The sequence below is a fragment of the Blennius ocellaris genome, assembly GCF_963422515.1.
Source record: "Blennius ocellaris genome assembly, chromosome: 2".
Lineage (NCBI taxonomy): Eukaryota > Metazoa > Chordata > Actinopteri > Blenniiformes > Blenniidae > Blennius > Blennius ocellaris.
In genome coordinates, this window is record NC_137651.1 from 19,113,155 (window position 1) to 19,126,290 (window position 13,136).

The 13,136-nt window shown below is 41.9% G+C and overlaps 1 protein-coding gene across 1 annotated transcript; it reads left to right on the forward strand.

Moving 5' to 3' along the window:
* Positions 1-498: 498 nt before the first annotated feature.
* Positions 499-8,535, forward strand: nop53 (NOP53 ribosome biogenesis factor; the record flags this gene model as incomplete). The annotated part of the gene is made up of 12 exons (XM_080512125.1): positions 499-695; positions 1,136-1,212; positions 1,323-1,422; positions 2,882-3,084; positions 4,002-4,057; positions 4,157-4,252; positions 4,914-5,015; positions 5,114-5,284; positions 5,721-5,896; positions 7,284-7,350; positions 7,729-7,805; positions 7,919-8,535. 12 exons carry the CDS (start codon positions 499-501, stop codon positions 7,977-7,979), a joined length of 1,383 nt encoding a protein of 460 aa, XP_080368251.1. The 3' UTR covers positions 7,980-8,535.
* Positions 8,536-13,136: the final 4,601 nt, after the last annotated feature.

Below are 13,136 nucleotides of genomic sequence, written 5' to 3' on the forward strand. Positions count from 1 at the left end.
CAAACTAGTTTTGATTTTGTTTAGTTTTTTTAATTCCTCATTATTGACCCTTTTTTTTGTTACCCAAATCTTCCAATTTCATGGTGGTATTTTAATTTTCATCAAAGTTGCCTCAAATGGCAAGAAGGAAACAAAACACGATTCAAAAGTAAACACGGGAGTTTAGCTCTTTCGAGAGAACTATATACATATATATATATATATATATATATAAACTTTTCACTATGTTTATTTTGTTAATAAAATGAATTCAACACCACAATAATACGACTCTGTTTTTTCTGTGATTAGATTCCACATATAAAGACTGCTTAAAATAGGCGATTATTTATATATCTTCATATAATCGTGTTGTAAATTATTACACTACTTAAACATTTCATACACACTGTGCATTTAGCTGCCTTTACATTATCTGTCCAGCAGATGGCAGAACTGACGTCACCACAGCACCACCTCTGAAGAGAAGAAGAGTCACGCTGTTTTTACTCCGCCAACATGGCGTCTACCAGGAGGGCGAAACGCGTGGCGGCCTCACAGTCCGGTTTTTTAAACTTAAGCTCATCTGCATCACCGATCAGCAGTCGAAGAAAACGACTAAACAAAAACAAGAAGAAGAGCTGGAACAAACACAGTGACATAAACGATGTGGAGGACTTTCTGGAGGACGTGCGGCATCAGGAGAGGACCACCGGGTGAGTTAGCCACGCGAGCAGACCACGATGGAAGATTGCAGTTCCACTCACAGGCAATGGCTCCGATATAATTCACTATAACGTTAACGACAGGTCCTCCGTGTTCACATCCAAGTTTGGTTTTGAAATAGTTTAATTGTTCTAAAGCACTGGGCGAGCTCCCTGTGAGTGAGTTACCTGCTCATATGGTTCGGATGTGTTTCTGTAAAGAAACATGCCAGGACAAGTTCCCCAGTTTTAGGAGCCAACTGTCCATCCATGTGTTCGACTTGAATGGAGTCTTGTAGATTGGCATTACAAACCCAGTCTAGAAGTTGTGTGAACAGCCAGGACAAATCATTAAAGGTATCACCAGAAAGCAATGTCTTAAGTGTTGAGACGTTTTAAAGAACCGTCGATGTAAGCTGTATCAGCTGTTTTAACATGTTTGTCTGTTCCAGAGGTCTGCTGTCCGAGAAGCCAGATGACAGTTTGTTCTTCTTGGATGTTGGCCAACCAAAGAAAGCTGAAGAGAAAGGTGAACCTGGGATTCCTTGTCTCTTGTAGAGGAGCAAATCAAGTGTTAAGTCTTTAACTCCTATGTTTTCTGAGGTTATCTGATGTCTGATATTTCTTTGTGTGGAGCAGCAGAGCCTGTAGAAGTAAAGAAGAGAAAAGGAAAAGCATCTCGTCCCCTGAGGATAGATCTCATCCTTCAGAACGACTCGCTCATCTTGCCGCCTAAAGAGTCAGTTCTCTTCAAAACTCTTTGCTTACGACTGTCTTCTCTTGTTTGACTTCAGGTTCAAAGATGCCACAAAATGAATCTTTTAGTAGACTTGCATTATTATGAGCTATTATCATTACATTTGAGGTTATTCAGTCTCAAATCTTTTGACAATATCATTTATCTGCGATAATTTGTGGGGACAATATGTTGCCCTGGAACATTTATCGTCACAGGCCAACTTGCCATACTGCTTCTGTTGGAGCTGATGTCTGAAGCTGCTGATGCAGTTGCTATTAAAGGCATTTCAAACCAATCTGTTTTAACCACAAACTATTTGCAGCCACGGTTTGTACCAGTGAAGACCAGCTGGTCTCAACATGAATGACTGAATAGTTATTATAGATAACATTGTGAAAAATATTGGTATGGTTAATGAGCCCAGTCATCACTTCAGCTGCAGTTCAATTAAAATGTGTTGCAGACTTTCACAAAGTACTGATACACGCACTGAGCTGACCTTTTAGAAAGGTAATGCCACAGTAATGTATTAAATTCATCTTGTATATACTACTATACTTTGTTTTATCTACTTCTCTTACCTCATAATCTTGTTCAATTGTTCCGTGTAACAATCACTGAAGACTAATATTAAACTTAAGGTTTGTTCTAATGGCATCAATGAAAGCCGACAAGTACAACTTTAAAGTGTGAACTCGTCAGGCTTTTTATCCGGTGAGGTATTTGCTACACATAAATTAAGAACTTCCTCTAGATTCTCTCAGAAAGGCTGCAGAAATCCTCAAAAATATTGAGATTTGACCAAGCATTACAATGAAGCCGAACACTACCGGACTTTTGTGAAAATACAAAGACTAAATCTTTCAAAATGAAACAGTTGCTTAAAGTTATTGGAAGCTATTGTTTTTTTTACCCTTATAACAATGTGGACAACCTCATCAGGCAAAAATGTTTGGTGCCTTCACCCACAGAAGCGGTGGTCTGGACCACAGATTGGGGCAAGCTGTAATTTATGTACTCTCCTAAATCTACTTTTTGCTCGGTGTCAAGGTGTAATTTCACTTTTGACTTCCCCCCCCAAAAAAACAATTGCAAACATGATGATCGCTATAACTGTAGTGTTTTATGTGCTCCAATTTCTAAGTTATTACCATTGATTTCAGTATAATTGAAATTCTTATTTTTATATTTAATAAGTAATTTGAGGTGATCAAAAAGTTGTGAGCTTGGTTGTGTATATCCTGTGATGATCTCATCCTTGCGCTCCCAGTATTTCCTTCACGGGAATGTGAAGACAACTCACAGGAGCTCAGGAGGCTATTGTGTGAACGGCGTCCTGAGATCTGAGGATGTGCAAAGACTCGGCACAAAGTAGCAGTCTCATGAGTTTTTAATTTCACTTCCTCCCGTCTCACACAATCGGCATCTCTCCTCTGCTTCTCTCCCTCCCCTTTTCCAGTGTGCTGGCCCACCAGCAACCAAATGCCAAGAAGCTCCGCCGCGTCGCCGAGAAGGCCGAGCAGCTGGCAGCCAAAGGCGTTGTGCCCCGGCGGCAGAGGCGGCTCCTGAACAGAGGGCCCATCGACGGAACGGCCAAGAAGGCAGCGGCGGAGGCCAACAACTACCCCGACAGAGGCTATTATGACATCTGGGGACAAGAAAGTGAGTTTGAACTCTGTGCACTTGCATGCATGTCTGTCCCGTGATGATCCCATCCTTGCGCTCCCAGTATTTCCTTCGTGGAAATGTGAAGACCCACATGGAGCTCAGATCATCGTTGTGTGAACGGTTTTCTGGGATCTGAGGACAGAGAAGCACTGATTTTGAGTTGTGATCCAAAGATCAGGATGGACTTAAAATAAGAAATAAAATAAGCTTGTAGTCTTCAATATTTATACGCTTTAAGTTCTCATTCTACTGGTCCAGCGTCACAGCCATTCTTTTAACCGCTATATTTACGATACCACCTCAAGTTAAAAATGGTCACAGAGTGCATTTGTGCAATATTCCACATTTTCCACACATACAAAATATAAACATGGCAAAATTAAACTCAGAACTTGGTTGTCCATGAGGTGGAGAGTTGACTCAAATAGTCAAACATCTTTACTACATCATTAGTAAAACAACAAAAGTACATGCAGGTACACAATTGTAGAAGCATGTTGCAGTGGGATTCATACATGGAGCATATAGACTGAAAACTTTACTGCTGAAATACAGGGCATGAGTAATAATAGGCATATGTATTGATATGAGATGTGACTGATATTGTGAGTCTACTTCTCTCTGTACAATATTTCCTCTCCAGTTGAAGCTGAAATCTTCTGGTATCAGACTGGCCATCGCAGGCAATTCCTTATCCATAAATAGTTTGTTGTCTATTTGCTTGATTTCTGTGAAAATGAGATGAGAAATTCTAGAAAGACTTGGTCCATTTCCCCTGAGATCTGTTTATTAAGTTTAGATTCCTATTGACCCCATTTCTTAAAAAAAAAAAAAAAAGTTGACTATACAAGTTTAAAACAAATGTAAATAGTAATATTTCAGAAGAATCGACAATATCTTTGTCTTTTCAGCCAAAGATTCAGCTGATCCTTGGTATCTTCAGCAGACGGGCAAGAAACGCGTCAAGGTGAGAATAATGAACTGTGGGTTCATAGGCTAATAAAAGATCATCGTTTCATTGCAATTGAAAGTTTAATTTTAAGTAATGTGTCTGTTACTTTCTCAGCGTCCGGAGAGCCTGAACGAGAAGCCGTCTGCGCTTCCTGCTGTGGAGGTGATCGCCCCGGGAGGATCGTACAACCCAGATTTCTTCTCCCACCAGGTAATGTGAAAAATCCATGTCCAGGTATACCAGAACAATGAGATTAGTGTTGAATGGCTATTTATTTGTGCTGTAATTTAATCCAACAGTAATTGCTTTTTGAGGTTTGTTTAGCTTTTGTTTTTTTCCACATGGAGTAAAATGTTTCAAGCTTTTTTGGGATACAGTTCTGAGTGATGTGGCTTCGAGAAGAAATTGAGAATATTAAAATTTGATTTGAGGAGATCAGCTTAAATTTAAAAAAGAATCATACAGGATAGCTGACCTTTTGCTGCGCCTAACTTTGTGACGCACAAAAGTAAATTACAGATCAAGCGTAAGCATTTGTCATCTCGTTCAGATCAGGCTGACGGGCCATTCAGGAGCATTTGACACTCTTTCAGTATTTGTGACCTTCGTGGTTGACCGACACAGACCACAGCAACTTGAAATGGCTCCTGTATCCATGTAAAACTGAAATGCACTTTTTTATTTTTACCATCAATCAACTGGCTTCATGTATTTACCTTCTAGGACATGACTTGTTGCAGAGCTCCAACGTCTGCTTGCAACATTATCAGAGTATGATGTGAAAGTCGAGAGTGTGCAGTAGAACATGTTCACAGGACTGTGTTGTGCTTCAGTTGACCTTACATTGACTCTCCCCTCCGTCTGTGAACAGGCTTTGCTTCAGGAGGCGCACGAGGTGGAGGTGAAGAAGAAGAAGGAAGAAGACAAAATCGAGCGGCAGCTGGCTTTCGACAAAAAAGACAGAGCAACAGAGGTGCACATGACGCATTCATGCAGCCTCTTATCATTTTCCATTTCTGTGCCGATGTTAAACAGGAACTCGTGTGTGTGTGTGTGTGTGTTTTTTTTCAGGAGACAATCCTCCGTGAGCAGGTGGAAGGTTTGGTTGAGGAGGAGGAAGAGAAGGAGGTAGCACAAATGGCTCCTAATGAAGGGGAAGAGGATGTTGCCGGGGGAGCCATTGCACTCGCTCAGAAAAAGACGGAGAGGCAGAGAAAGAAAGAGAAGGCTCTTAAAATTAAGGTACGCACTGAAGTGCATAAACAACTGTTTTTTCTTCTTTTTTTTTTAAGCGTTTTTATAGTCTTCACTCTTAAGAGTTGCTTGGTGGATTGGATGATTGTACTCTCCCTCAGCAATAAGGCGAGAAACGACACACATTGGCCATTTTTTTTCTGTGCTTCATTCATTTTACACTGTCGGGAACCTCAGTAGCGTGTGGAAGATCCATACAGCCACAACAGCTTTGCACATCTTCGCCACACCTAAATTCTGCAGGGAGTCTGTGATGATTCTGCAATATGAGATTCCCACTGGTTCTAGAGTCTCATTGCGATGCCTCACTGCATTCAGTTTTCCTTCCATGATGACAAGTTCTGTTTTACCCGTGAGAGAATAATAAACTCATGTTAAACTCTCCCTTCTTGCCTTTTTTTTTTTTTTTTTACTCCCTCTACAGGAGCAGCAGCAACTCTCCAACAGACACAAGACGGAGCAGCAGCAGCAGCTCTTCCAGCTTCGCTCCATTAAAGCCTCAATCAAACAGGAGGAGCAGTCCACCAAACAGAAACAGATCAAACGCAAAGCCAAGCAGGAGGCAGAGAAATTTCAGCCCAGACGCCTCGGCAAACTCAAGTACACACTTCAAACAGTTTTTTTTTCTTTTAAATATGGCTTGAAGCTTATACAGTGGGGGAGAACAAGTATTTGATACACTGCTGATTTTTGAAGTTTTCCCACTTACAAAGCATGTAGAGGTCTATAATTTGTATGAAAGGTACTCTTCAACTGTGAGGGACAGAATCTAAAACAAAAATGCCAAAAATCACAGTGGAGGATTTTTAAATAATTAATTTCTATTGTATTGCATGACATAAGTATTTGATACATCAGACAAACGGAACTCAATATTTGGTACAGAAACCTTTGTTTGCAATTATAGAGATCAGACGTTTTCTGTAGTTCTTCATCAGGTTTGCACACAGTGCAGCAGGGAATTTGGCCACTCCTCCATACAGATGTTCTCCAGAGCGTTCAGGTTTCGGGGCTGTCGCTGGGCAACACGGACTTTCAGCTCTCTCCAAAGATTTCCTATTGTATTCAGGTCTGGAGACTGGCCAGGCCACTCCAGGACCTTGAGAGGCTTCCTACGGAGCCACGCCTTGACATGCGCTGGCTTGAGCAGGGGGACCTTGTGTGCAGTGCAGGATTTTACTCCATGACGCGGAGTGTGTTACTGATGGTTTTCTTTGAGACTGTGGTCCAGCTCTATTCAGGTTATTGACCAGGTCCTGCCGTGTAGTTCTGGGCTCATCCCTCACGGTCCTCATGATCTTGCATGGCGCTCCAGACCGAGGGAGATTGACCGTCGTCTTGAACTTCTTCCATTTTCTGATATTTGCACCAACAGTTGTTGCCTTCTCACCAAGCTGCTCGCCTGTTGTCCTGTAGCCCATCCCAGCCTTGTGCAGGTCTACAATGTTATCCCTGATGTCTTTGCACAACTCTCTGGTCTTGGCCATTTTGGAGCAGTTGGAGTTTGTAGACAGGTGTCTTTTATACAGGTAACGAGTTCAAACAGGTGCAGTTAATACAGGTAATGAGTGGAGAACAGGAGGGCTTCTTAAAGAAGAACTAACAGGTCTGTGGGAGCCTCAACTGTAACTGGTTGATAGGCGATCAAATACTTATGTCATGCAATACAATGGAAATTAATTATTTAAAAATCATCCACTGTGATTTTCTGCATTTTTGTTTTAGATTCTGTACCTCACAGTTGAGTACTTTTGATACAAATTACAGACCTCGACGTGCTTTGTAAGTGGGAAAACGTCAAAAATCAGCAGTGTATCAAATACTTGTTCTCCCCACTGTATGTATGTTTCTGAAGCCTGGAAGTTTTGAGACTTTATTTGATGGCCTCCAGCACACGAGGCCGCCGTCGTAGATTTTCGTTTCAATGTCCTTCACCGACTTTTTCCCCTTTCACCTTGCTAAATGAGCTTCTCCTTCATTTGAACAGATTCCAGCCTCAGGATATGGAGGTGAAGCTGAGTGACGAGCTGGCCGGCACCCTGCGTCAACTCAAGGTACTCCACCAACATTCCCCATTTTTCACTCTGACCTCTGCCAACGAGGACACAAGTTTTTATCTATAATGAGTTTGGTTCTGTGTATTATCGTCGGCTTTCTGTATTGTCTTATTGTAAGCTTTATCCTTTTCCTCTAATACTGCCGCGACCCAGTTTTCCCACCGGTGTCATTAAATTTTCAAGTCGATGTAATTGCCTGTGGAAACTTCTCTTTATCGCCTGCCATTATGTCCTTTTGAATCACACTTAAATCAGCCTCAGTGGTGTGAATGAGATTTTATAATTTTGGGTGGGAATTGTGCATCGGGTCTCTCTCATGGATTTATTTTTTGGTCTCAACTCTTTTCCCTTCCCTGTAATACTGCGGCTGTGCAGCCAGAGGGCAGCATCCTCAAGGACCGATTCAAGAGCCTGCAGAAGAGGAACCTCATCGAGCCAAGAGAACGAGCCAAGTAAGGACCTCAGCCTTGCTCTTACATAACACTTCATCAGACGCCACGGTGACATGCGAATTCATGGAGTGGATGCTGAGTGAAATGTGTTTTTCTTTTTTTCTGCGCCGCAGGTTCAAGAGGAGGCTCAAGTTGAAGTATGTGGAGAAGAGGGCTTTCAGAGAGATCACTTAATACTCAAGGATGGACCACAGGAGCAGAGAAACGTTTGAAACCCACAAGTGCAGCACAATGGAACTGTGTATATACGAGATAATGGCTGCTGAGGCCCCGATCGACCTCTTCAGACCATCAACGATGATTTACAAACTGAATGGAGTCACACACGTTTTCTGCAGCGGAGGGGCCCGTCTTACAGATTTCACTGTCCTTTCTATTTTTCCAGTTTAAACACAGTTAGTGTTATTTTTGTTCAAGTTACATAACATGACCCTTCCCAGGATAAGGTTATCAACAGGGTTTATAGTGTACAGCTGAGCCTGCTGAGGCCAAATGTCAGTGTGTCACTACTCTGCTCATACATGAGTAAAGACTCGGTTGAGGCTGATAAACGGGGTCGGCAGCCACATCAAGCGTTGACATGCTCCGCAGGCTCGCTGCGCTGCCTGATGTCAAACGGCAGCGTGATTGTTATTGATCTGCAGCCTCCAACACCTGAACCTTTGAATATATCCAGATTTCTCAGTGACAAATGGAAGAATTTCTATGAAAATAAAACAAACTGATCCTGTCTTGTCAGTGATGCCGCATGATTTATTTCCCAGCCTTTTTCAAAAGATCATTTCCTTTTTAATATTCAGTGAATTTTCCAAAAATGTGAAGAGATACGGCACCAAATTAATGTGTATCATATTATCCACATAATGGATCAGTTAATTAAATTGAGTGTAAAGATTTTTTTCCACCCAAGACTTAAAAAACCCCCCCAAAAAACAAACTTGGATTGGCTTGAGGAAGTTGGCATGTGATAATTGATTCTATCCCGCTGGCTTAAAACCATAATTGCCTTCAGTGCCCTGCTGGTGTGAAGGACGGCCACACACACACACACACACACACACATACATACACACACATCCCACCCCATGGTGCCTGGAGCTAGGCCAAAGCTTCTTATCTGTTAATCAGTGTGAAAATGTAATCTTTTACCTTCAGAGTCTATAAAAGCCCCCCCCCCCCCCCCCCCCCCACATAGCTGCTTAAAATGGTTGATCCCTCCTGGTCACCCCCCACATGTCAAGAGAAAACAAACCCCCGGTCCACCTCCCATTTCGGTGGCTTATCAACGCTTCTATGCCAACTACCTGCAGATAAATTAACCTGCTGACTCATAAAGTGACAGTGTGACGGCTGCGCTAACCTCCCCTATCCATCACTTTGCGTTTTACAGGATTTACGGCAAGATTTACTGTAAATGTGCCTGAAGGGAGCCACTGAGTGGCGGCTGACTCACCCCGTTAGACTGATAAAGGTGATTCCTAGAGATGGTAATCCCCCCTCTTCTCGCTGGTGTCCATGTTTTGTCTTTTACACCACTTATTTACCTTAAATTGATGTATTTGAACTGTGGGAGGAAACGTCTGCATATGTAGGCACGGCGTGTAAACACTACGTAGGAGCTCCTTTAAACTGCCACTGTTCAACATTGTCGTGCAACCTTTTTTTTTTTTTCATTCAATAATTTGGTATTTCAGAAACGTGTACTTAAGTGTGTGTGTTCACAGCCTGATCCAATGCCCTTGGTTCGTGCTGCCTTCCACCCGGTGTCGGATTGATGGGAAACTGTTTGGAAGTGCAGCTTCTGTAGGATCCATGTTACTGTGCTAATGCATTGACGCATTTCAAACTGGTTTGAACTAGCGAGGATTGTTTGAAATGGACTTGATCATTTAAAAAAATGCAGTTTATGACGTGCCAAATTTAAAAACAACAATTTCTTTAAATCCACACAAGTTGGATACAAATGGAAAGGTTAAAACATACTTTCAAGCCTTTGGTATATTTATGCTCATAATACATAAGTAACTACTGGCTTTTATAAGAGTTCCATATCATTTGCCTGGTTCAATTGAGATTTCATCTATTGTCGCAGCAGTTTTGGAATTGTTAGTTTAACTTTTTATGTTTTCGGATGTTTTGGTGAGAACGTAAAAGGGTGATTACACATAATCTGAAAACAATTTACGGAGCATCTGTCATACCTGAAATTAAATGTATTGGTATGTTCCACTTTTTATTTTATATTTCTACACCGACACAATACTTTTCTTGAAGAGCCGTGTCGACGTGGGGGAAAAAAACATCAGCTTTTTCAGTGGTCAATTGTCACTTTATACCAGATCATCAGAAAACCCATTTGCTCAAATGTCGCAGTCCAAATCTTTCTATTCTGAAAGGGCCTCCACTTTCATACTTGGTTTCTGTCTCCTCAGTAACACCCCCCCCCCCCTTTACAGCAGAGTGGAATGCTCATTAATTCATGAATATGAGACCTAATTTTACATACTTGCTGTTTTTTTTTTCAATAATTAAAATTTGTCTGGGTGCTTAATAATACAAAATTATGTGGCGTGACAAACTCGGAGTACAAATTTAGTCCTTCACCGAAACTGTATTAAATGTTGGCAGGATTCAGCTGTGCATCTTTATAATGGTTTCTTTAAAAAAAAAAAAAAAGATGTGGTCATGCCAGCAGCTCTGTGAGTCTTATCTTTAACACCGATATGATAACTTGCCAAACGTAACGACATTAACTTCACTGACGTTGAGCAGATAGTTAATGTGTTCGCTATCTCAGCTTGTTAGTCGGTCAGCGTCTGCTAATAAGATCTGAAGACGGAGTACAACTAAAGCTCATGGAAATGTCATTAGTTTTTAGACGTGTGGCTGTCCACCGCGGATTAAAGTTCATCCTGAGGCAGAGCGGCTTTCCTATTGTCGCTGCACAGCAACATACAATAAACAATGTTTAGAATCTACAGCATAAAGGATTAGGTGTAGTGGTTGGTCCTCTTACCTCGTAGAGAAAACGCCACCCATAGTCCAAATCCATAAGGTTAATCGATGATTCTAAATTGCTCCTAAAGGTGTGTGTGTGTGTGGTTGTCTTGGTGTTTGTTAGCTGGGATCATGTCCAGCCCCTGGCACTAAATTGGATAAAGCGGATGAAGATGACGGGACGCATGTATAGGCACATGTGAACAACGTCAATATATGTCAGAAATCTCAAGCATACATGTTGAATGGTATGTTTTGACCTCATGAGTCTTACTGCCTAATCTCATTACAGCCTATCCTGTTGTCATAACATTGAACTTGAAATCTACACACCAGAGCTGCTGCTGATGGTGTTTGAGCACCATCCTTGTGTTTAGGATATGTTTTAAAGGTTTAATTTAGCAGACATTGTGCAACTGCTGCTTGTTCGAAGAAATGGAGAATGGGCTTTACAGTGAAACAACAGAGCTTACGATCACCTTACAAGGCTATGCGGAGCTTAGAGATAAATCCCAGTGTTTTCTTGTCCGCCAGTGTTGGAGACAGATTGCACTGTTGTAACCCCTCCCTATTTTCTTCTTTTTTTTTTTTTTGTTGCTTTTCTTGTTTCACGTGTAAGTCACGGTGCTGCCAGATTGTCTTGGCATGGGGTAGGACGGATTACGTGTGCAGTGCACTCACTCATTACCTCCTTCAGAATGGATTACTCCTCCGGCCCGCGGAGATGGGGAGTAGCTGAGGAAGCCACTAAAAACACTGGGCTGCAGGCGTAGATACGCTGCTCCCTGTGTGTGACTGAACCCTGTCGTGTGATCCCAGGCTCGTCTGCGAGCACAGGGACGAGCGCTTGCATGGCGGCCCAATGTCTCACCTCTTCAGTCACAAATTGGGTAGCTGAGCACACGCAGAGGCACGTGGACAAGCTAATGCTTTGTGCTGTGAGATGAATGAGGTCAAATACTTCCCAGAACGCATCAAACGGGGGCAAAAATGCTACATGAAAATAGGACGGATTGATTTGTTGTTGAATTGAGTTGTTCGTGTCATCTTCAACATGAGTTGCCTACTTCATCTTAAAATGCCACTGTAGCCTATATCACAGTAGGAACATCACATGATTTGACTTTTTCTACATCTCCGTGTGTGAACACTTCACAAATCTACTATCGCTAATGGTTTGTTAAGTAGACTCTGAACTCTAACCACACGTCTTGGTTCATGCAAGCAACTTAGCTTCTTGATCTTTGCAGTTTTGTGATTAAGAATCCCTTAAAAAATTATAATACATACTGATCAGTATGTGATAAGTGATTATGTTGAGTATTTGGGATAACATACAGGTTAAGGCCAGACAGGTCACCAGTCCATCACAGGGCAAATACAGAGAGGCATACGCAGACATTTATATTCATAATTTATGGTAATCATTTAACCTCACGTGCATGTGTTTGATTGGAGGAAACCAGAACATCCAGCGTATATAGTGAGAACATGCAAACTCCCTACAGAAAAGCCTGTGCTAACCACATCTCTCATACACATCAAACTCAAATAAATGGGCCGTATCTCTGTCAGACTTGGTGAAGTTGTTGTGGATCAGATCCAGGAAGCGACTGGCCTCCTAAGCGCCACATTCCTGCAGCAGGTCGTAACTGACCCACACAATGGAGGAACTCCTGTTGCTGCTTTAGCACCTTAATGCATATAAGCTTTTGGTAAGTTCTGAGCCGGTAAAAATAGCACCAAAATAATCCAGCAAGCATTGTGTTGCATTGTTGGAGAAGAATGTGGCAGAATGTAGGATGCAGCAGCTGTCCAGCATACTTTTCGCTCATGTCTTGAAAATCCTAGCCTGTGCTCAAGGTGAAGTATGGAAAAAAAAAAGTCCTCACGTCTATCTCTGCACAGGACTGTGCATGCTTTAAAATGCAATTCAAAATTGGTGGACTTAGCAGGGCTTACTACTTTTTTTACAGAAATATAGACAAACTGCCAAAGTTGGCTTGGAAGTACAAACTTGTCCAACCAACAACATCAACAACAACAACAACTGTATATCAACTCCTCCCATACATCCAGATTTTTGAATCAACTTGAGCATTTTCAGGCTTGACAACAGGTATATCCGCACGCCTGTTGTTCTCTGTCAAGTTCATAAGTAAAACAATTATCAGAATTAATTTAAAGAAATAAGCAGATTGATGCCGAAAACACACGGCTGCTGTTTGACCACACATGATCCGCTTACACGATTACTGTGTGTGTTTGAAGTGTGGGAAAGCATCCTCTGAGTAAATTGCTCTAGATCTTGATGGCTGTCACTAATGCCTTTTC